The sequence below is a fragment of the Myxocyprinus asiaticus genome, chromosome 35 (assembly GCF_019703515.2).
Source record: "Myxocyprinus asiaticus isolate MX2 ecotype Aquarium Trade chromosome 35, UBuf_Myxa_2, whole genome shotgun sequence".
In the NCBI taxonomy this organism is placed as follows: domain Eukaryota; kingdom Metazoa; phylum Chordata; class Actinopteri; order Cypriniformes; family Catostomidae; genus Myxocyprinus; species Myxocyprinus asiaticus.
The window spans coordinates 737,074-762,500 of record NC_059378.1 but is presented as its reverse complement, the minus strand read 5'-3'; the positions used below and the strand labels follow the sequence as shown (position 1 = coordinate 762,500).

The 25,427-nt window shown below is 38.6% G+C and overlaps 1 protein-coding gene across 2 annotated transcripts in view; it reads right to left on the bottom strand.

The window, feature by feature from the left end:
- Positions 1–25,427, bottom strand: part of phka2 (phosphorylase kinase, alpha 2 (liver)) — a 44,513-nt gene that overhangs the window by 12,005 nt on the left and 7,081 nt on the right. The window contains exons 9-30 of one of the 2 annotated variants that reach the window (XM_051672191.1): positions 23,771–23,824; positions 23,572–23,694; positions 23,383–23,478; positions 20,173–20,280; positions 19,109–19,187; positions 17,943–18,077; positions 15,551–15,660; positions 15,314–15,458; positions 15,134–15,212; positions 14,869–15,011; positions 14,011–14,178; positions 13,206–13,312; positions 12,918–13,051; positions 12,646–12,802; positions 10,117–10,196; positions 9,939–10,017; positions 9,715–9,844; positions 9,536–9,637; positions 4,759–4,877; positions 4,602–4,625; positions 2,517–2,744; positions 723–923 (exon numbers count right to left, since the gene is read on the bottom strand). In XM_051672191.1, the coding sequence (XP_051528151.1) occupies positions 723–923; positions 2,517–2,744; positions 4,602–4,625; positions 4,759–4,877; positions 9,536–9,637; positions 9,715–9,844; positions 9,939–10,017; positions 10,117–10,196; positions 12,646–12,802; positions 12,918–13,051; positions 13,206–13,312; positions 14,011–14,178; positions 14,869–15,011; positions 15,134–15,212; positions 15,314–15,458; positions 15,551–15,660; positions 17,943–18,077; positions 19,109–19,187; positions 20,173–20,280; positions 23,383–23,478; positions 23,572–23,694; positions 23,771–23,824 (2,601 nt within the window). Of the gene's footprint in view, positions 1–722; positions 924–2,516; positions 2,745–4,260; positions 4,315–4,601; positions 4,626–4,758; positions 4,878–9,535; positions 9,638–9,714; positions 9,845–9,938; positions 10,018–10,116; positions 10,197–12,645; positions 12,803–12,917; positions 13,052–13,205; positions 13,313–14,010; positions 14,179–14,868; positions 15,012–15,133; positions 15,213–15,313; positions 15,459–15,550; positions 15,661–17,942; positions 18,078–19,108; positions 19,188–20,172; positions 20,281–23,382; positions 23,479–23,571; positions 23,695–23,770; positions 23,825–25,427 lie in introns of both variants that reach the window. The other variant, XM_051672190.1, reaches the window with a different exon arrangement.

Here is a 25,427-nt window from a genome sequence, read left to right as displayed (position 1 = left end):
TGCCGAGATGTACACCTGGGGCGAATGATCTCGCCCAGCTGTTAGTGATTACGGCGATGGCGGGCGAGGGATAAAGCCGTGACCAGAGTTGCAGTCGGGAGAGAGAGAGAGAGAAAGAAAGAAAGTGGGACAAAACAACACTCCTCGGCTCGCAGGCATGACGCCCACCCGGTCCTGAGCCGCTGTACTGCCCGCTGGCTGACAGCAATGTTTCCTCCACCCCCGGGCTGACGCCAGCGGCGAGTACTCCTAGGACAACGTGCTCTTCCTCCTTCCCTGGTTTCGGCACCAGTGTAACGGATCTCTACTTGTCTGGGTAAGAAGGAAGCGGGAGCCGGGTGCACATCCAACATTTATTAAACAAAGCACAGACATAAAACATTGACGCACATACACAGCATCGTTGTGTTTCTCTCCCGACTGCAGCTCTGGTCGCGGCTTTATCCCTCGCCCGCCATCGCCGTAATCACTAACAGCTGGGCGAGATCATTCACCCCAGGTGTACATCTCGGCCTCGCTCCGTGCCGTAATCACTCCGCCCCGCCACAGTAATGTAATATAATATAATATAAATAATGTAATGTGATGTAATGTAATATAATATTGATAAAGAATAAGCTTTCTTTTTTTTCCATGCACATCAACAACCCTAACCAAGTAGCATACAGTATGAGCAGAAACTCATATTATTTAATGCAAAAACAGAAGAAGCATAAAGTTACCTGATCCTGCTGAAAGAGATCATTGGCCATGTGGACTATGCGGTCGATATGAATAATTCCACCAATGCTGGAAATCTCCATGTCGGCAACAAGCGTGAGCACCATAATTGCCTCCACCAGCAACTGTCTGTATTCTGGCTCTGGGACGTGATTCAGGACAGACTCCACATGCACTGCGAACTTAATCTCTCCCTCTGTCATCTACAATAATACACACACATGGGTTACGGACCCTTCCGAAAGCTTTTCATACTATAATTTATCATTTATGTTGCATGATCTTATACAGTGTGGTCAGCTTCCAAAAATTGGGTTTTTTATTTAATTAGTCTCACATAGCCAGACTTTTGATTATCCACATAAAGTGAAGTCTTTGCAGCTTATTCTAGCCAAAAACTACCCAATCAGACAGGAAGAGACCATTTAAACTGACATTTAAAATGACCAAACACAGTTTGTTTTGCTTTTATAATCTTAAATCAATGAAACAACCATGGAAAAACTCATTAGTATGTTTCATTTCAGACAGTGTGCTTTTGTGTGCAATATACATCAGACGGCCAGTGAACAGCCTGTGTATGGTGTTCAGGAAGCTACTTTGAAACTGTAGTTTTGCAAGCTATTCATAACTTAAAGTAGTTCAACTACAGTCAAGCTACTATTTTTTAAAAAGTAGTTAGCTACACTACAATTACTAACAAAAAGTAGTAACTACACTGACGCTATTCAAAAAAGAATGTATATATATATATATTCCTAAATGAAAATTCTCTCATCATTTACTCACCCTCATGCCATCCCAGATGTGTATGACTTTCTTTCTTTGGCTGAACACAAATGAAGATTTTTAGAAGAATATTTCAGTTCTGTAGGTCCATACTCTAAAGCTCCAAAAAATCACATAAAGGCAGCCTAAAAGTAATCCATAAGACTCCAGTGGTTTAATCCATGTCTTCAGAAGTGATATGATAGGTGTGAGTGAGAAACAGATCAATATTTAAGTCCTTTTTTACTACAAATTCCCAGTAGGTGGTGATATGCACGAAGAATGTGAATTGCCAAAAACAAAAGAATGTGGAAGTGAAAGTGGAGAATGATAGTAAAAAAGGACATAAATATCGATCTTTTTCTCACTCACACCTATCATATTGCTTCTGAAGACATGGATTAAACCACTGGAGTTTTATGGATTCCTTTTATGCTGCCTTTATGTGATTTTTGAAGCTTCAAAGTTCTGGTCACCATTCACTTGCATTGTAAGGACCTACAGAGCTGAAATATTCTTATAAAAATCTTCATTTGTGTTCTGCAGAAGAAAGAAAGTGGATGCCGCGGAGAATAGCGTGAAGCCTCCACACATGCTATGTCTCCGTGGTAACGCACTCAACAAGCCACGTGATAAGATGTGCGGACTGACGGTCTCAGACGTGGAGGCAATTGAGATTCGTCCTCCGCCACCCGGATTGAGGTGAGTCACTACACCACCACAAGGACTTAGAGCGCATTGGGAATTGGGCATGCCAAATTGGGGAGAAAAAGGGGAGAAAATCCAAACAAAAAAAAACGAAGGCAAAGTCCCTTTAGAGCTGTGCGGGTCTCAAGTTAATTTGGTGAATAATTTCTGTGAACTAGTTCATAAACATGAACCATCCAAAAGAACCGTCTCACTAAAATGAGAAAGAGAGATGCCAGTTAAGGTGTGTTTGATTACTCGCTTGGTGAGTAATCGGTACGAGGTTACTCGGTACAAGGCTGAGACTACTATTTAATGTGCATGTATGTTTGTTGATGCACCTCACGGGTGGTGGAGGAAGGCAAGACGTATCCGGCAATGGAGAGGCCATGACATTTCTGGAGAATCCTCCAGACTTTCTGGTAGAAGCCCATGGGCACCCTGTTTATGGCCCCATCCAGTCTGCGTCGTCTCAGCCACTGGCCCTGACGTTCCTCCCACTGCAGGTGGGAGTCACCTGTACCGGTCGGAGACAGGATTCCACTAGGAGTGGAGGGACTGCTGCATCTCTACACACACACACTTGCACCATTAGTGTTTAAAACGTAAACACGTGCACGTAAGGTGAGAAAGCACAAATAGGCATGTTTAAGATGCTTAAACACATGCGTTAAGGTTAAGAAGTAATAAGGGGAAAACACACACTTGGTGTCATGTTATCAGCCCATGCTAATCAAGAGTGAAATGAACACAAGTGCAACAACAAGACAAAACTGACTGTGATTTGAGACACATATTACAAATGTTACATCATGGAAGTTTGTCCCATTTCAACTCAGTCAACTAATCTGAAATCAACTCAAATTCATTCCTAGATTTACTTAAAACATTCAATTTAAGAACTGAATTCACCCCACCTGGTTCAATTAAAGGAATGTTCTGGGTTAAACTCTGTCGACACTATCATTGGCTTTGCGTTTACAGTAATGCACTTACAACTAGATGATAAAGTTCATAGACGGATTATGAGGTTGGCTTGAAAAACATTGTTAACATGTTTTAGCATGTTGCTAGCATGTTTTAGCCCTAAGCTAGGCACTGCGAACATGTATTAGCATGTTGCTAGCATTTTGCTAGCATGTTTTAGCATGTTGTTAACATGTTTTAGCCCTTAGCTAGGCATTGATAATGTGTTTTAGCATGTTGGTAGTATTTTGCTAGCATGTTTTAGCATGTTGCTAGCATGTTTATCACTTTGCAAGGCATTGCTAACATGTTTTAACATTTAAATAGCATGTTGTTAGCATGTTGCTAGCATGTTTTAGCCCTAAGCTAGGCATTGCGAACATGTATTAGCATGTTACTAGCATTTTGCTAGCATGTTTTCGCACTTAGTTAGACATTGCAAACATGATTTAACATTTTGCTAGCATGTTTTAGCACTTAGCTAGGCACTGCTAACATGTTTTAACTTGTTGCTATCATTTTGCTAGCATGTTTTAGCCCTTAGCTAGGCATTACTAACATGTTTTAAAATGTTGCTAGCATTTTGCTAGCATGTTTTAGCACTTAGCTCAGCATTGCTAACATGTTTTAACATTTTGATAGCATGTTCTTAGCATGTTTTAGCACTTAGCTAGGCATTGCTAACATGTTTTACCGTGTTCCTAGCATGTTTAGCATTTTGCTAGCATGTTTTAACACTTAGCTAGGCATTGCTAACATGTTTCAGCATGTTGGTAGCATGTTCCCTTTTTCAAGCCAACCTAATTAAAGAGGCTCGTATTTTTGTTAGAGCACTTATATGAATTTTTCAGTAAAAAAATGTGTATTATTTAAGATTTAAAGAGTCTAAATTGTCCTTTTAGTGGTGGGACTAATGAACCCCTAGTTATACGTTACTGATTATTTTTGCATGACGAGTCAGAATGATTTTCTGTGGTAATGCACGGAATGCCACAGAAGCTGTCGATAAAGTCTTTAGACTGATTTAAAATGGTATAGAGCCCAGCCTCGCTCATTACTGATGAACCTGAGAATCAGGGGTTAGTGGAAAGAGTTTCGTTAGGTTTGATTGTGAGTTACCGTAGAACGGGGGGACGTGAAATTACTGCTGATGGAATGACTGCTGCTAAAGATCTATGAGGATAAAACAGAACATAAATATTTACAATGAATATAAGAATGGAAATGTCTCAGATGAATTCTACAAGGCATTTATTCTGCAAGTAAAACATCAATGTTTAAGACATCATACAGAGAGACTAATAACGAGTCTAAACAGTCAAAATGAATGCTTTATGTGTATGATATGGGCAAACATAAAGAATATTACTCCTCTAAACAGTATGAGCTCTGCACAAAGAAGCAACTCCACAGTATTAACATGGCATGCTGAAAACCAAAATATTACAAACTCAACCCACGCTTATGGGTCTGGAGCCGTCGAGCTGAAAACAAGATCATGTAAATGTCACGTAAACTACAGCAGTACAGAAATCTGTTCATATCAACTTGAATTATTGCAGAATTTATTGCACATGTAAAACACTTCATAAATAAATGTACAGATATTTCCTCCACCTGTTTGATTTCAGTCTTCAGTTTTCTGATGCCTGTGCGCTCTGTCTTGGTGGCGCCTGTGTGCCCGAGCTCATGGATGGAGATGGCAGGGCTGGTGGCCGCAGACTGAATCGGCCGCACTTTCACAGAACACACGGAGAGATTATTGAGGAACAGACGTGTAGTGTGTGTATACCGGAAGAGCAGTAGCTGCAACCTCATTTGGATCCGAGTAAAGGTGTAATTTCACATGTTGTAAGCAGTGTTCATTTTTACAGTTACAGTCATAGTTTTAGCCTTTTTATGAAAATGTCCTTTAAATTTAGTCAATATTTGGTCATGTCATATTTATTCATTTTAGTCAGTTTTGACGGGAAAAACACATAGAATTGTAATCATCAAAAATAACATATTTGAGATGATGATAATGTGCAAACGACAAAAACGTGTCAAACTGTAACACTAGAAAAATGTATAAACATTTATTAATTTAAACTAGGGCTGTCAATCGATTACATTTTTAATCTAATTCATTATATGGTATGTCGATTAATTAATCGAATTAATCGCATATATAAATATTTGATGAGAAAGCCCCTCAAATAACAATAATTCAAGATGTAATGATCAAATCATTATAAATAGTTACATTTAAATAATTAAAATAATTATAAATAATTTATATATATATATATATATATATATATATATATATATATATATATATATATATATATATATATATTATAAAATAATAATAGAGATAATTAAAATGCATTACACTATTGTGGCACATGAGTAAAGCATTAAAAAAGACGGTAACAATAACAATAAACAATAAGGTTCCATTTGTTAACATTAGTTAACATGAACTAACAATGAACAATACTTTTACAGCATTTATTAAAGTTAGTTAATATTAATTTCAACATAAATATTTTTTTTAAATCAATAGTTGTTAACATTAGTTAATTCACTATGAACTAACATGAACTAACAACGAACAACTGAATTTTATTAACTTTAACAAAGATGAATAAATGCTGTAAACAATATATTGTTAATTGTTTGTTCATGATACCTAATGTATTAACTAATGTTAACGAATGGAACATTATTGTAAAGTGTTACCAAAAATACAATACAAAAAGTGGCTTTAGAAGTCAATATATTGTTTATTTCCATATTTATGAACATAAGCCAATCACTGACCTGCAGTTCACAGCAATCTATTTTGATACTAAATTTGTCAATCTGTCCAAAATAGATTTATTATAAGGGATTGTTTAAGGACAGGTCAATGTACACCTGTGTCAGATGGACAGTCTGTGAGTGTAAGTGTGGTTTGTTCTCTGTATAAGCTGCTCATTGTCTATACAGCTGGAGTTTCACTTACTGCCCCCTGCAGAAAACAGGTGGTACTACAAGCTTGAATTGATCAGATATAAGGAATATTTCTTATTACGGTCTGGGGACATGATTAATTGTGGTCATTTTTTAACGTGCTATTTTTTATATAATTAATCACACTGAATTAACGTGTTTCATCGACAGCCATAATTTAAACATATTAAAGATACATACACAATACAACTATCCTTGTTGTGAAAACCTGAGCTCCTGAAATAATAATAGCACATAATGAATATACTGAAGTATAGTTATTAATTTTCTGTGTTGTAACCAGATTTAGGATGCTGCATTGTGTGTGGCAAGTTTCTATGGAAACAGCGTATTCACAAGTTATGCATTCTGACTATAGGAAGACAGATATATCGGTTTTACCTATTAATCATGCCGATAGATCTTTTTCTTTTTTTTTTTACTATCGGTTATTGGCAAAAATCTATGCCGATACTTTTTTCTTTTTTTACTCCTGTGTGTTCCTCTGTAGCTGGAGGATCTTTCCGTTAGAACGCCTTCATTCTACAATATAAAAGTGTCTTTTACAGGTGAAATAAAAACCATCATTGAAAATATTCATCCATATTTTATCATCACTTCAATGCATAATTTAATAACAAAATCAAGCATTCTAAATTTAAGCGAGAGCATGCAAAAAAAAAAGTGACTGTGGAAACGCCTCCCATCATACATCTGTCTTTTTATCCTGTGAATAATAATAAACCTTATTCCTTATTTAACCTCATCTGGTGAAATATATACAGTATATATATATATATATATATATATATATGCAAAACTCTTCATCTGGTGAATATACAGGCTATAAAAAGCTTGTATATTTTTTTTTTATATAAAACTATTACATTTAATTATTTTAATATTTAATAAATAATATTTATTCAATTTAGTATTAAAGCTATAAAAATTTGGGAAATACTTAAAGGTGCAGTATGTAACATTTTTCATGTAATATTCACATTTTTTTGCCAATGTGTGAACGGCTTGTAACGCAACTTAAAAAATTAGCCTTTCCCGGACTTCCTATGTTGCCTATTAAAGCCTGTAGACTGATTTTCATGCGAAGGGAGCGGGTCGCTTTTACTGGGAAAATCCAAAGGATGTGACGTTTATGCGCGCTCCCGAGAGCCTCAGTGCTTCTCTTCCGCTATTCAACAGCATCAACAAACTGCAACACTAGGTAACGTTATCTTAGAGATGGAATCCAGCAAACGTCCGGCTCCCAGCACAACACCGACTCCTACACAAACTCAGAGTAAGACAAAAAAACATTTATCTACTGAATCCCGTCTGGCTTAGCGGGAACGTGATCGTGGTCGAGCGAAAACTAGAGTGAACATCAGCAGGACATTTGATTCCTGGAGGGACCTTCGTTTGGTTTTGGGGATCAAAACCGACCCTGAATTGGCATTCTTCTTATTGGACAGGTAAACTTACATAACTGCAAAGCATGTGAAATATAGTGCCGTAAGGACTGATCTGTGTCATAACTTGATTTTGTCTGCTAACGCTGACGAATTACAAGCTACCTTGCTTCATAACTTTCTAATAATTTCAACGATCTTCTCTTTATACTAAAAGTCAGGTATACAGGATAAATTTTAGCAAATACGCTGGTTTCTTGATCGTAGTACAACATACGACATACAAAACATACAATAGTGCAACAGTAAACAGTCTGGTATAGTTGGGTAGTATGTAGCTGTATGTGTGTATCAGTATGCTATGTTAGCTGATAAGTAGTTTTAGTTTAGTCTCAAAGTTTGTAGTAAAACAATCATAACTGTGTAATTTTAATTATGTTACCTCATTTGTCAGCATGATGCCGATGAATCACGTTCAGTCTCTTTGTACGTTACGTCATTGTTTTGGCCGATACGCGCTCGCGTCCCTATGGAGTGTGTGCACGAGCGCGAGCAACAGGCTGCAGTTCACTTAACGGCCACAGGTGTCACTAATAACAAGGGTTTCTGAATCTTACACACTGCACCTTTAATTATAGACCTTTGTAACAGAGAAAAGTCTCCATCACTTCAAAATAACAGTCCCTTGTGTGATCTGGGCTTTTTATATAGTTAATAGTCCCATTTTATGCACCAAATTATGGCTGCATAATTAATCGAATAAATAATCAAGATTACAATTAAAGCTGCCACAATAAACTAATCGTGAAAAGTGTCAATTATAGTAGTCCATATAGGCCTACTCATGTAATGTAATACTTAATGTACAGGAAAGTTGACCATTTAGGTAACTAGTCTTGATTTACTGATGGATAAAACAGCAATAAAGTCATTCAGGAATACAGTTCTCAGCTACGACAAGCAGTTGATCCACCCTAAATAAGTATTTTAATGTTAATTCTATTAATCAAAATTAGTCGCAATTACAATATCGCAGGAAATGATCGACAATGATGATTTTTGTCGTAACCGTGCAGCCCTTAACCAAATCTTAAGCTTAAGCCAAATAAAAAGCTTAATTTTTTAAAATACTTAAATACAGAGCATTGTAAGGGAGCCAAGTCTACGTCATTTCAAAATAAGAGTCCCGAAATAAGTATGTGTACTTCGGGCTTGTTCATAGTCCCGCGTTATGCTCCAAATCTTCATTGTTTTCTGGGTATTTTTGGGATTTTAGTTGCACAATAAACTGCATCTTGGATTTGATTCATTTTGGACTCTTGTAGCCTCTATGTCTGTGCCCAGTTTAAAAAACTATCAGCCGATTAATCAGTTATCGGCCTTTTCCACCAACTTAGATAACGGTATCAGCAAAATTCACAATCGATCAAAGTAGTTTTAATTATCATCATGATGCGCCTTTTTTGCCTCGTCTTCATTATCATTGACAAAATCAAAAAACCCTTAATCAACCAATACTTTCGTTAGTAATTGCATTGACAGGATTAACACTGTCTGTAAGAAAACAGGTAAAGCAAAGACTGAAAAGGTTATTTCTGCAACATCTGTCAGAGTAAAGCTGATCAGGTTCAAAATGTAGGAGTATAAATAGTTTAAGTGAATTTAATTGCTTTAGTCCATGAGGTCATCTACTGTTGATGCTATTGTACTCGTAAACGTTTTATTAAAAGCATAAATGTAAAAGCTACAGTTTTTCTCTTTCAGGAAAACTGACCAAAAATACTGATGAGTCATCTTGCACTACTAAGATGTTTGTCCAATCAAATGCTCTCTAAAATGAGAAAGTCCCTCCCCCTAAAACCGACCAAACTTCCTGCTTTAATAGGAAATAGATCAACTCAAGAGAGAAAACTGCACTCATCAAGCCATTTCATGAGGTCTTCAAATGAGTTTCAAGTACAGGCCAAGTTTACATTTGTAAATATGAAGGTTGATTGATATATACTCACTGCTCCTCTCGACACCAAACTCTTTCCCGCTCAGGATGTGATGTAACAGATTCTTCATGTCATATGGACTGAGGCTCATCAGGCTCTCTGACGCTTCTTCACCTGTAGCAAGAATTTGGACAGATTCAGTTCAGTTTAAAGGAACAGAAGTGAAGAAATGAAGCTTTGATTGGCTTTACCTGAGCAGTGTAGACTGCGAGCAAGTTCTGTGGCCATCACCTGCATGATGAGTCCAATACGCAGACGCAACATGTCTCCAAATAGAGACGGCTGAGAGCGCACATACATCGCCAGATACACCATGATCTCCTGTGTGTGACACAGAAACTGGAGAGTGAGAACCTTTACTAAATCGTGGGTCAATGAATGGCGACGTTATTGTGAATCTTAAAAAGAGCAGAACCTGTGTGAGGACCGCAATGCTGATGTCCTGTCCACTGGCCTCATAGATCAAGTTAATCAGTTCCTCAGGGGGAAGAGGACTACAAATCAGAGGAGAATTATTTAAGTTTATTTAAGTTCCTTCATTTTGTAATGAAGGAACATCTCAAACAGGTTCTGGATCAGCTGAAGACACTCACATTGTGATGACCTTCTCCCTGGGTTCAGGAGGAAGACCCACTGTCAGCTGTTTATGATGAGAGATCAGATCTGTGCAGGCCTGAGCGGGGGATACACACACACACACACACACACACACACACAGAGACACAGACACACACACAGACACAGACACAGACACACACACACACACACACAGACACACACACACACACACACACACACACAGAAGCACACACACAGCCACACACACACACAGACACAGACACACAAACACACAGAAGCACACACACACACACACAGAAGCACACATATACACACACACACACACAGAAGCACACATACATACACACACACACACATACACACACACACAGACGCACACATACACACACAGAAGCACACATACATACACACACACACACACACACACACACACAGACACACACAGAAGCACACACACACACACACACACACACACACACACACACACATACATACACACACACACACACACACACACACACACAGACACAGACACAGACACACACACACACACACACACACACACAGAAGCACACATACATACACACACACACAGAAGCACACACACAGAAGCACACACACACACACACACACAGAAGCACACACACAGAAGCACACACACACACACACACACACACAGAAGCACACACACACACACGCACACACACACACACAGACGCACACATACACACACACACAGAAGCACACATACATACACACACAGACACACACAGAAGCACACACACACACACACACACACACAGAAACACACAGACACAGACACATACACACACACACACACACACACACACACAGACACACACAGAAGCACACACACACACACACACACACACAGACACACACACACAGAGAAACACACAGACACATACACACACACACACACAGACACACACACACACACACAAGCACACATATACACACACACACACACACAGAAGCACACATACATACATACACACACACACACACACACAGACGCACACACACACACACACACACACAGATGCACACATACACACACACACACACACACAGACGCACACATACACACACACACAGAAGCACACATACATACACACAGACACACACAGAAGCACACACACACACACACACACACACACACACACAGAAGCACACACACACACACACACATACACACACACACACAGAAACACACACACACAGACACACACACACACACAGACACACACATAAACACACACACACACACACACACACAGAAGCACATACACACACACACACACACACACACACACACACACACAGAAGCACACACACACACACACAAACACACACAGACACACAGAAGCACACACACACACACACACACACACAAACACACAAAGACATACACACACACAAACACACACACACAGAAACACACACACACAGAAAAACACACACACAAACACACACAGACATACACAGAAACACACATAAAACACACACACACACACAGACACACACACACACACACACACACACATAAACACACACAAACGTGGTAAGAAACAAGATTATTTGAATTAGCGGACCAGAAACCAGAAACATCACAAGCTAGCTGACTTTGACGTAACGATCAGAAGTTATTTAAAAACACAAGTAAAATCGTTTTATTTTAGACAGATGGCTTAATAAAGTGGCTGCAGTAAATCTTCAGCAATAGAACGGGGCATCAGACCACTGTCTGTGCAATAGATGTTTCCAGTGTATACAGTTGAGATAGACCGATATATCGGTTTTACAGATTAATCGTTGCAGATAGTTCTTTAACTATCAGTTATCTGCAAAAATGTATGGCGATAGTCGCTGATAATTTTTGGTTATTTTGATTAAATCCAGTAAATCAAGTGTTCTTAACTGAAGCGAGGGCAAGAAAAGAAAAATGTGACTATTTGAAAACGTGCCCCATCAGCACATACATCGTGTCTGCAAGTTTTTATACAGAGTCCTGAAATAAGTAAGCGTATTTCGAGCTTATTCTTAGTCCCGCGTTATGCGGCAAACTTCATTTTTTCTAGTTATTATTGTGATTTTGGTTGCACAATAGACTGCATATGGGATTGTATTTATTTTGGACTCTTGTAGCCTCTATGTCTGTTCCCAACAGAGTAAGGAACGGCTAAGAACGTTTTTAACATTCTATCGTAAAAATCCACTATCGGTCGACGTCTAGTAGACAGCATCGTTCATTATTATTGGAGTGATTTGCTTTTGATGCAATGCGATGATCGTGTCCGGTGTAGACAGGGTGTAAGTCCAAGCATCCCAATATGTTATATATTAATGAATTAAAACAAGGTAAAAGAATGCATTCATTGATTTTATGTGATCATTTATTTATTATATTTTAGGCCAGTATTCTAAAAAAAAAAGTCAAATAAAAATAACTGAATTTAAAGATTCTGTCACACCTTTCACGTCTAAAACAGACAGACAGACTGATAGATACGGGGTCTCACTTCAGCTAGGACCTCCACCCTCTTCTTCAGGATGCCTGAGATGTAGCGGATGAGGCCCCATTCTTTACACACTCCTGCCCGAACATACAGCTCCTCCAACAGGGAGCGAACTGTTGCCCCACCCTGACCGGACACATTCACCAACCAATCCGGACCCCTGAACACATGCACAGACCAAGACAATATCAATTTATGTTACTTTTAGTGACATTTTAGCACTGAGCCTCCCTTCACTTCTGGCCCTGATAGATATTGTACATGTGTGCACTCACTTCATAGCATAAAGGACATAGAGAATATCTGCCTGATCTTGTAGGGTTGGACACTGCTTTAGCTGATTGACCAGACAGACAAAGTCAGTGTTCCCATGAGCATCATGCGGCAGGTGCAGATCAACACTCTCAGCCTTGTGAGGGGTTTGCAGAAAAAAGACACAAATAAATACATGTGCAAACAGACCAATCAAAACTTTGGCCCATACTTGACTAGATTTGTCTGTATCAGAACAAAATGTACATTCCTTCTCTTTATTTTATATTTGTTGGTGTGTCTGGACTTGCCTTGGTGTGGTGAGGAGCATGAGGCGGCACCTGAGGAACATCCAACAGGTTCAGGGACTTCCTGTGTTTGCTCATGATTGGCGCTACAGGTAAATACATGGAAGGCTCTGGAAAAAAGATAACAGGGGTGCTGTGATGATAGCTGTCTGGATACAAGCCATGAACTCAACTGAACCATTCAAGATTGGCTCTGTCCCAAATGGTGCACTTGCGCTCCTCCTTAAAGTCCACAGAGTGTCGAGTTCACTGAGGAGCTGGTGTCAGTGCAGGTGCATCCAGGGCGTATCCTGGCCGCAAAGAGGGTGCTCTGAGCACCCTTCTGAAACCTTAAATAACAAATGGGACACCCTATATGGAGGACCAAGTCTGCCAAAATAAAAATAAAAATAAAATACAAAAATACATGTGCAAATAAATGTAAAAAATGAAGAAATAAAAAAGTGTACATAGAAATAAATGAATACATTTTCAAATGAGATGTAAATTTATGTCCTTATTTATGTATTTCTACATTTATTTATTTCCACAATTAATTATTTATCTAAGTATATATTTCCACATTTATATTTTTTATATATTTAAAAATTTAAATAAATGTGGAAATACGTAAATAAGGAAATAAAAGTATACATTTTCATTTGACACATCTGAAAAGGAATTCATTTATTTCTATGTACACTTTTTAATTTTTTACATTTATTTGCAAATATATTTATTTATTTATTTATTTATTTTTAATATTGGCAGACTTGGTTAAGTGGACTTCACGGACACACACAGACAGGGCCTTTGACCCGGGGCTTACTGGGCATGTTGTGGCCCTGAACCTGGGCCATGAATGACAGGATGTCCCTGGTGGTGTGTTCAGCACTGAAAACATGATGCTGCCCCCTCTGGATAGGAGGTAGATGGCACTTTGTGGCAGTGCTGTGCAGCAGATCTGTTAGATACTGGTCAAACATGTCTCCAGAACCTGTTACGGAAAAACAAACAGCTTTTATTAAACTTACATTATGACAATCAGAATCAATGATGACGTTTAAGTCTATAAGCAAATAGCAAATATGATCTTCTCTTAGTGTTTATGCTGGCTTAAGGTGGCTATGGTATGTTAGTTTAAGTTCATTATATGTTCTATAATATTTACTAGAGGTAGATCGATATATATCGTTATTTACCGATTAATCAGTGCCGATGGTTGCTTTTTGGACTATTGGTTACTGGAAAATATCAACGGCGATGGTTGCCAAGTGTGCGTTTTTAATTAAACAGAGGGCATGCAAAGAAAAATGCAACTAATGCACACTTTTTATTTTTAACATTCTATAAATCGATTTTAAAAACTATCGGCTGATTAATTGGTTATTGGCTTTTTCTGCCACCTTATTTATCGCTATTGGCAAAATCCATTATCAGTCCACCTCTAAATTTTACTAGACGGCTAATTGGAATACTTTATTCTGATTGGTCACTCACAGCATTCTGCAGTCAAATATGTTTGTATAATGAGCATTAACTGTATAATTGACTGTTATATCTGACATGTAATTTCCTAAATAGCAGTGGTAGCTTCATGTCTGAAGTATCACTCTGCAGTCGCTTTCTTCTCACATGGTAATAAGTCCCCCTATCAGGGTTTATGTAACAGAGTCAGCAAGGATACCTGAGAGCCCAAAACTCCCTTCATAATCCTCTTCCTCCTCCTCCTCCTCCTCTAGCAGGTTCTCCTCAGAGTCGGTGTCCAAGAAACTGAGCTGAGTGTGAAATGAGGTGGTGAGGAACGAGGAGAGCTTTGCCATCTGCACCCTAAAAGGTAAAAGGATTTCAGGCCATTACAAACTGTCCCATTCTATAAAATATCTCAATTCTAAAACATGCAACATATAAATAATTCAATCCATTTGTCTCACTACTTCCTGTGTTCTTACCTTGCACCCCCAAAGTAGCCATCTTGAAGCTTGCGCAGGGTTGACAGAATACAGGGGTCAATACTGTCACCATCTTCAACTGGCCCCGTAAGGGTAAACAAAGACAAAACAATATAGATATTCATAATCCTAATATGGGCTGAGGGGAACTGTTGAATAAGAGGAACAGAGGAGTTTTACCCAGCATGCTCCGTGTGATGGGGAATGTGAGGGTTGGTCTTCCTGTCATTCTCCAACAGGACGAGAGGTAAGCGAGCTCCGTCCGCAACATCTCCACAATCATCTGGTTATCCAGGGCCAGGTAGAAGTGATGCTGGTCAATGAACTACGAGACAAACAGGTAGAACGGGACAATATTGTTTTATAGCTACAGCTAAATACAATTTGCATGTAATCAAAGTACGTGTTTTGATTCACCTGTGGAGTGAATGTGTAGGTACAATTTCTGATCACATAAAACTTTGAAGTTCCCAGGACGCCGATGTGCCTGTACGGCCGCCCGCTCAGATTCAGCTTTTTACAGTTTCCTGTGCAATGGAAATGAAATGTTTCAACTGGTTCAACAACCACCCTTATGTCATTACACACATAGTATTTGACCAGAACATTGACATGCTGAGACTGTCAGTCTTTAAGGGTGAAGTGTGAATTTTTTATTTTAAAATATTTCCTCATATCCCAGTTTAACGTGCAGAGATGTCTTTAAGGTTATGTCCACATTAATCCAGATAATTTTGAAAACGCATTCATTTCGTTACCTTTTTGCCTTCCATTCACACTGAAAATGCGTTTTTGTCCAGCGAAAACTGAGCTTTTAACATACTGTATATATATATATATATATATATATATATTTGGAAACAGTTATGTATTTGCTGTCATGCAGTCATGTGATCCATTCAACCCAAAACAATCAAGATGGCGGCCCATGTTGTAGCAGCATTGTTGTGCCTGAAAGCGTTGTTAAAAATAAATGTTACTTTGTACAACCTTCACATTGCATTCCTTCAAAGGTGACGGGAAGTTTACTCAGAATTGATGTCTGGCGGACATCACATCACATACCATTACTTACAGGAGGTGATTATCTTTAAAACGAGCCCAGACACAAGGCTGGATCCATAGATCATTAGATAATCCACACGAAGCACAACATGAGCACAGCATCTGGCATCTTGCAATCTGGCTGATAACATTTTAGCTTTCCTGGATCAGATGATGTCATCGAAAATGATGTAGCGTCATGGAACGCTAAACCAATCGGATTGGGTTCAGATAGGTGCAAAAATCATCCATATTTGGGAAGAGAGACGTGATTGGTGACTGTTACATATGGCCAACAGGAGATGGTGCCAAATACATGACACAGACTCAATGATGACTCAAATGACACAGAATGAAACTCATTGTGTGAACTCTCATTACTAAAATCATGTCTGCATGTTATGCAAACCTTTAGTCTTTGTTGTGTTTGCATGTGTAATTAGTTCTTATGTACCATTATTATGTTTTATTTGTTTGGAGAGGCTTTTGGACACTATGATAAATTGCTTTTGTAAGCTATAACATTTGATTGCTTTGTCGTATCAACACAATTTTTTTCTCTCAGATAGTAGTTTTTTGGAGCCACCTTATTTACACCCAAAAATTTATAATGTCAAATCAGAAAAATACGAAATAAAAGTACATTTTTAGCAAAATTTTGTGATTTTTCAGCAGTTTCTTAGGCTGAGAGTCTCAGAATTTATCATAATCTATATCATAAATTTTTTGGAAAAGTTTTCTTTAATATTATACCAAACACTGGACCCTCCTTGTTTTTTGTTGTTGTTGTTTTTTTGTTTTAGTTATAAGCCTTTAATTTTGGGTATGCCACTGAAGAGGAAATCTTTAAAAACAACGTCAGAGGGGGCCTGGGTATCTCAGCGAGTATTGACTCTGACTATCACACCTGGAGTCGTGAGTTTGAATCCAGGGCGTGCTGAGTGACTCCAGTCAGGTCTCCTAAGCAACCAAATTGGCCTGGTTGCTAGGGAGGGTAGAGTCACATGGGGTAACCTCCTCGTGGTCATGATTAGTGGTTCTCGCTCTCAATGGGGCGTGTGGTAAGTTGTGCGTGGATCGTGGAGAGTAGCATGAGCCTCCACATGCTGTGAGTCTCCGCGGAGTCATGCACAACGAGCCACGTGATAAGATGTGCGGATTGACGGTCTCAGATGCGGAGGCAACTGAGACTTGTCCACTGCCACCCGGACTGAGGTGAGTAACCACGCCACCACGAGGTCCTGCTAAGTAGTGGGAATTGGGCATTCCAAATTGAGAAGAAACGGGGATAAAAAAAACTTAAAAAAAACAACACCATCAGTGCTTAAAGGGTTAACCAATTTCAAACATTTCAGTGTGGATGACCAACCTTTGGAAAACGTATGAAAGCGGCAGTGTGGACGTTTTCAAATTTAACTAGATTAATGTGGATGTAGTCTAAATAAGCTATTTGTAGTATGACTTCCTGAAGAGTGTAAATATTATGACATGTTAACTTCTGGCTCGGACAATCATGCGAGTTTGGGATGAGACTCCCTGTTTGTCTAAACAATGGAGGAGAGGGGAGTGGTAGAGGTGTTTAGAAAACCTGTTTGAAAACAGTCATTCATTTTGCAACTCCATTTGATGCCACGAATGGCACAGAAAATAGACTCTTCACTTTTAAAGGCCTTCTTAATGCAATTCTACAGATGTTGTTATGTAGCCATTGTTTAACTCAGTCCTGTTGTTCATACTGGCTCTGTTTCCTGTGATGAATACTTACCCAATTTCACATAAATGTGGCTCAGGATGCGAGCTGGCATGACTCGGATGGGTGAAACATCAGACACTGTCTGAACGTCAATCCCATGATCCTTCAGTAGATGCTGGATCTCCACTGACTCGGCCACTACGCTCACTTAACACAACACATAGAGTTTTTACTGGCAAAAGGTCAATTTTCTTGAGTCGAATTAAAAGTAATCAATTGAATCTGCTTCTGAAAATGTAGTTAATCTGCTGAATCCAGTGCAACCCATTGCAGCCTGCTGTATGATCAGATACAGGGCCGGTTCTGGACATTAAGAGGCTCTAGGCAAAATTGATGTTTTAATTCCCTGACAAAACATATTTCTGATTTGGAAACTAAAAGAATGTATGTCTGTAAGAGCAGCAATGTAAACATCAGTTTTACTTCTGAATATTTCACACAGTTAATTGATGTTACAATATGTGTGTTTGATCTTATGCATGCCCGCACAGACTGATGCCCGTCTATAAGGTTAGAAATTTTTTTTTCTCGAATGGTCAAATTGTTTATTCTTATTTTTATTAATTACTGTGGTATGTCATGCAACAAAGTGGTAGCTGATTCAAATCATCACTTCATCACAAAATCTGCTTCAAACAGGATCATTTCTTTCAAAGACTCTAAAACACATCAAAGAGAATAAATGTACTTTCCTGCTTTGTAAACACTAATATAATAAATCTAAAAACATTCATTGTAATAGTGTAAGAATACACCACTGAAATCAGTCGATCATGAATATAATTAGCTTGTTAGAGGAATACATCGCATGGTGTTAGTCTAAGAAGAGAGCATTATCTCGACCATTACCAAACGCGTTCATGACCATGTGTAAAGTTTGAGCGCTGGAGACTTCCTGATAGCGAAGTACACATCAGACTCTTTTTACATGTTATTTGTTGCAACGCTGATAATAGGCGTCATTAGTGGATTTTCCAAGTGCTAAAAAAGAAACTTAGCGCCCACTGCCCTGGCTACTTACCAAGTCCATATGTCTTATGGAGGCCCCTCAACAATGCGGAGGCCCTAGACAATTGCCTAGTCTGCCTATAGCCGGCCTGATCAGATATGTGGCTGAATACGTATGGCTCATCTGTGCTTATAAAATTGCCAAATTTAAAAGCACAATATTCACAAACCTTGCACTACAACATCTGGCTTGAATCCTTTGGAGAATCTCCTGTTGAGAGGGTCAATCTCACCAGGTGCCAGAAATCCCTGATACAAATAAATCAATTGAGATGAAGGATTACACATGAAAAACTGGGATTTCTATATTACATTTAAAGGAATAGTTCAGTCAGAAATGATCATTCTCTCATCATTTACACATCCTTATGCCATCTCAAAATCATATGACTTTCTTTCTTCTGCAGAACACAAATGAAGATATTTTGTTGGAGATATGATGTGTTTATATCCATACAATACAAGTCAATGGGATCCAAAAAGGACATAAAGGCATCACTAAAGTAATCCATATGACTCCAGTGGTTTAATCCATGTCTTCTGAAGTGTGAGGAAGTGTAATCAAGCTTCAAATCATGATCACACTAAGGAGACTGCAGATGTCAAGATTTATAGTGAAAAAGGAGTTATATTTTGGTCAAAACTGATCGTATGGCTTCAGAAGACATGGATTAAACCACTGGAGTCATATGGATTACTTTGATGATGCCTTTATGTCCTTTTTGGATCCCATTGACTTGTATTGTATGGACATAAACACATCATATCTCCAACAAAATATCTTCATTTGTGTTCTGCAGAAGAAAGAAAGTCGTACGAGTTTGAGACGGCATAAGGATGAGTAAATGATGAAAAATAATTCAAATTTTTTGGGTAACTATTCCTTTTAACACATGCACATGTTGATGTTGAAATACTTTCTATCAGTAATCATTTGTGTGGGTTGATTTCCCCTAAAACTGTAAACACTGTGGCGCTAACAAAACATTGCTCTGTTTGTTTGACACAGCAACACTGACCCAACCAATGATGTGAGTTGGGGGTGGGACTATTTGTTAGACGACAAATGGCAGATGGGGGAGTGTTTAGAAAACTCGTTTAGAAACAGTCATTATTTTTACAGTTTGTTACATTCTGGCATTAGTTGCAATAAACGAAAGAATGATATTTGACATTTTTCATACAGCGATTTACTTGAACGTTTTTGGCATTGCATACACAGATTGTACATTACCTCTGCCAACAGGCTGCCCAGGATATACAGCGACTGACCCCACATGTGTGGAAGCTGACCAGCCACCTCACGCTCCACAGAATGAGGGTTCTTGTACTCATCCTCTACCTGAATAACACACAAATGAAATCATTTTACTGTTTGTGTCACTGATCCGTGTGCAAGCTCTAATTCCACTAAATACATTTAACATGTATATTAATTCTATTATTAAGAAAAATAGATATTTTGTGATATTTTAAAAAAAAGTTGTGTCCCTCAACTTCATGTCTGTGGTAAGGAAAGGAAATCACCCCTTTCAGAAAAGAGGGAATTCTCTATTTGGGCCACTTCCTGTGTGTAAAGGTCATTGTAGGTGATGGTTGATCTGAGGAGTTCATAGTGGGTTCATTCTTTCTTATTAAATTTAATTCAGTTTACTAAATTTCTGACAATTTCAAGTGTCGCACTATATCAAACTCTGTGGTGTTACAATCATAACTTGCAGATTTGATGGATTTTAATCTAAATTTGGATAAATATCATCTTAATAATATTTCCAAAATGTCCCGTGACCTTGAAACTATCACGATGGCAGCCTTCACTTTAGAAAAGTCCAGATTTGTGTAAATTTGTTACTGTCTAATGTTAACACAGACTTCATAGTAACTCCACAGACAGAAACATGGTCGTAATGTTTGTTTGTGTTGTTACTTTAAATTGCATCTTTAAAAATGTATTTTCTTCAGGGACAATCAATTGTATTATTTGATGTTTTCAAATCATAAAGTAATTTTAACCTTTCACAACAAACACTATAAATTTACTACAGTTTATTTGTCATGTCTTTTTTTGTGTATGCAATTAAATTTAATTCTTAAAGTTATTTATTTTTCTTAATAAATCCCTAAAGTTGCGTTTACTTAATCATTTTAGAACAACCCAGAATTTCCCTTCTAATACCGGTAACACCACAGACATAAGCAGTTTTGATACTAGTATTTGATTAAAAAAAAAAATTTCACTTAAAGTCTGGGGGGCGCTATATCACGATAAAAGTTTATGCTTAAAATGTTAAAGTCTCCGTAAACATAAGTCAGGCGTATGAGGTTTCATTTGAAAGTTTAGAATCTGAACTTTTCAGAGATAACCATCTCTTCTGCATTTATGTTACTGAAAATAACAAAATAAGGCCTAAAAAAAAATTCGCGTTGAAAATTAGCGCCCCCTAGAGGTAATGGGGTAGAAATATTTATATAAAAATAAAAGTCCTTCACATAGCACATAAATGGACAAGTCATATATCAAATGAAAGCTCTCATTCTCAGGAATGTGACTGTACAGTTTTGTTTGTTTTTTTGTTGGATTTTTTTCCCCCTTTTCACCCAATTTGGAATGCCCAACTCCCAATGCACTTTTTAAGTCCTCGTGGTCACGTAATGATTCGCCTCAAATTGGGTGGCGGAGGACGAATCCCAGTTGCCTCTGCATCTGAGACCATCAACCCGTGCATCTTATCACGTGGCTTGTTGAGCGCATTGCCACGGAGACATAGCATGTGTGGAGGCTTCATGCCATCCACCGCGGCATCCACACTCAACTCACCACGCACCCCACTGAGAATGAACCACATTATACCGACCACGAGGAGGTTATCCCATGTGACTCTACCCTCCCTAGCAACCAGGCCAATTTGGTTGCTTAGGAGACCTGCCTGGAGTCACTTAGCACGCCCTGGATTCGAACTAGTGAACTCCATGGGTGGTAGCCAGCGTCTTTTACCACTGAGCTACCCAGGCCCCATGTGACTGTATAGTTTATTTTGTTGCCCTAATACCACAGTTCGAAAGCTTTTCAGATTTCTGTAAGTCATCAAATAACTCCAATAACTGCTGCTTTTATATCTGCTTTATCCTTAGGGAGTTCTCTAAAAAATGAGCCATTTTTACTTGTCTGTGAGCTTGTTTGGCTGATATCCAGGACAAAATATGCCATCCAGAAGGAAAAGCTTGCAAAACAAATCATCAGAAAAATATGTTTTTGACTATTGATGATAACATGTTATATATCAAAGAGGATGATCTCAGCTTTCTAATGACACCTTGATTAAACTTCTAGTCCACTCAGAGGCCGAGATATTCAATGAAATAATGAGGGTGGTGCTTGAACTGAAAATTAGACTGAATGTCTATGGACGAGCACATCTGTGAGGGATAAAATGTGTTAGAGCGCCACCTACATTTCAGATCTGTATATTGTGATGGAATGTGATAGAGAAAAAAACACTTTTTCTACGGCTTTCTGCCATCTAGTGGAATAAAATTAGACTTTTCAAAGTGAGCTAAAGTGAACAGAACCAGAATTACATGTTTACAAATTTAGGCCAAATTTTTAATTTTTTATTATAATATTATAAACACATACAATATTATTTATGAATAATTTGAGTCTTTTTTTATTTGAAATTTGAGTGTGAAATATTGCAGGCGGCAGCCCAAAAATGCACCAGAGTTTAATAATTAATAATAATTAATAATTTTAATAATTTTCTTTATTTATCACACATTATACATTTTGCACATATACAGTGAAATTCTTCTTTTTCACATATCCCAGCTAGGCTGGGGTCAGAGTGTAGGGTCAGCCATGATACGGCACCCCTAGAGCAGATAGGGTCAAGGGCCTTGCTCAAGGGCCCAACAGTGGCATCTTGGCGGTGCTGGGGCTTGAACCCCCAACCTTCTGATCAGTAACCCAGAGCCTTAACTGCTGAGGGGTTTAAGGGGTTTAAGCTTCGATTTTACTGGATAATAAACAAAATAAACTATTTTTAAATGCATAGCAATAATGTATATTTTTAAATAAATAGGAAGCTTTTGTACAAATTCTGCCTCTCATTTGCCACTCCAATTGAAGAATGACCCTGTAAAGTTCTTTTCAATTTTACAACTTTGTTGCCATGATGACGAAACCATGTAATCCCGATACTGGATATAACTTTCCACAGATGTGGTTAGTAAGTGATTTTATCACAGTAAAATAATGTTAACACACATATTGTTTACGTCTTGTGTCTAAACCTTTACGGATTGACTCCATTCACTTCACTTGTAAGTGTCTCACAGTAACACAGATTTTTAAATAAACAAGGGACGAGTTGAAATTTTGTGGTAATCGACATAATGCCACAAATGCACTGGTATTGAACCTAGAATATTCCTTTAAACTCACTTTGTCAGCTGGCACAGTATAGAGTTCAGGCACCAGTCGGATCCCGTGTTTTCCCCTGATCAAAACTCCATCAAGAGCCTCTCTGTATTCCTGCACCTTTGAGGAATTACACAGCCATCAGTCAACACAACGTACTGATTTACATCCCATTCATAACTGATGAGTATTTACAGGACACCCTGTTTATACCTGCTCATGGTCCTCATTGAAAATGCCATCCAGTATGAGGTACGTCCAAAACACTGGCCACTCACATTCAATATTCTCAAACAGTTTCAGCTCCGCAGGATCATAGTGAAGTCGAGAGGGGTCCTTTAAAACATAGAATACAGTCACAACACACAAGATACTGATTTTGTTTTTCAGAAGTCAGTTGGTGGCTTGTTACCTCTTTTGGGGTCCTGTATCCATCTCGGATAAACCGACAGCAGCCGTAACGTCCCTAAAAGAATTGAGATTTGTTGATGCGTATTGATGAAAAATCATCAAATTAATACAAACAAACATGGCTGAACCTGGCAGAGTGACAGTAGTTTCTCAACAAATCTTTTCCTGACACAACACCATAAAAACGCCACAGACGAAGAGGAAAGCGGGGAGGTATACTGGCCAAGCTGAAGTCCTGTCCCGCTCACTGGAAGTGCCGTTCGGTGGATTTGACCCATTGCTCTGGACTTTTCCAGTGATCTCTTCCTCCACCAGCTGCCTCGCTTTCATTGAGTTGGAGTCAATCTACAAAATCTTCGCCTGGTGCGACGTGTATCGCAACAGGATAACGACTCTTCAGTCGCCAATCAGGTTGGCTCTGATTAATGCGAGATCGACGGTTAATAAGACATTTATTCTGAATGACTTTATCATTTCACGTGGCCTGGATTTTTAATTTATAACAGAGTCCTAGTTGAATGTTGGGGATATAAACCCTTTCTCTGAATTTGTACCCCCAGATTATGCCTTCTTTAAATCTCCTCGGACTACAGGACGGGGTGGTGGACTGGCATCCATTTTTAACTATAGTATTTTAAAGTCTGTGACTTATGCATGCTTTGAGCTGCAAGTATTATATATTAATGCTTTAAACTCCACCTGCACTAAGATCCTGAACTCTGTTGCTCCTTTGAGGGCGAAATATGTTAAACCAAAACCAGATCCTTGGATGAACGATGCCATTCGATCTTTAAAGTGGATATGCAGAAGAGCAGAACGAAAATGGAAGAAGGACAAACTTCAGGTGTCATTTGAAATTTTAGGAGAGCAGTGAAAGCAGCAGCTGTCATAGGCCTGGCGTCCTTTATACCACTACAAGTTCTGTCATAAACCCGTCTATATGCCTCATGAAACTTCCCCAACAACATGTGACCATTTCCTCAATTATTTTACTGATAAGATTGCAGATGTCAGATCACGCATTCAGACACCCGCGTGCGATCCATCGCTTCCACCTGAATCTGCCCTTTAACTGTTGATTCTGGGAATTCTGCGATTTTGGTGCTATTAGATCTTAGTGCAGTCTTTGATACCGTGGATCATGGCATCCTTATCTCACGCCTTGAGGCATCCATGGTAACGCTTTTAGCTGGTTTAAATCTTATCTTTCAAACAGAAGCTTTAGGTGAATTTTCATCTGTCTCAGCCTCTCTCACCTGTGGCGTTCCTCAGGGCTCTATTCTGGCTCCTGTATTGTTTTCGCTTTATATGCTTCATTTAGGAAGTGTGCTTAAGAAACATGGGGTATCTTTTTATTGTTATGCAGATGATACACACACATTTACTTACCTTTGAAAATAAATGACAGTAATACACTAGAACCTTCACTGGCCTGTCTTGTGGATGTCTTTAAATTCTTTAAGCCTTAATGACACAAAAACTGAGATAATTATGTTTGGTCGCTCTGATTCTGCTAGCCCGGCCTATGTTAATTTGGGCCAGTTGGCTCCTTTCCTCAAACCGTTTGTATGTGACAGCACCCTGAAGTTTGACAAGCAGATCAATTCTGTTGTAAAACTAGCTTTTTTCAATTGAGACTTTTAACTAAAGTCAAGACT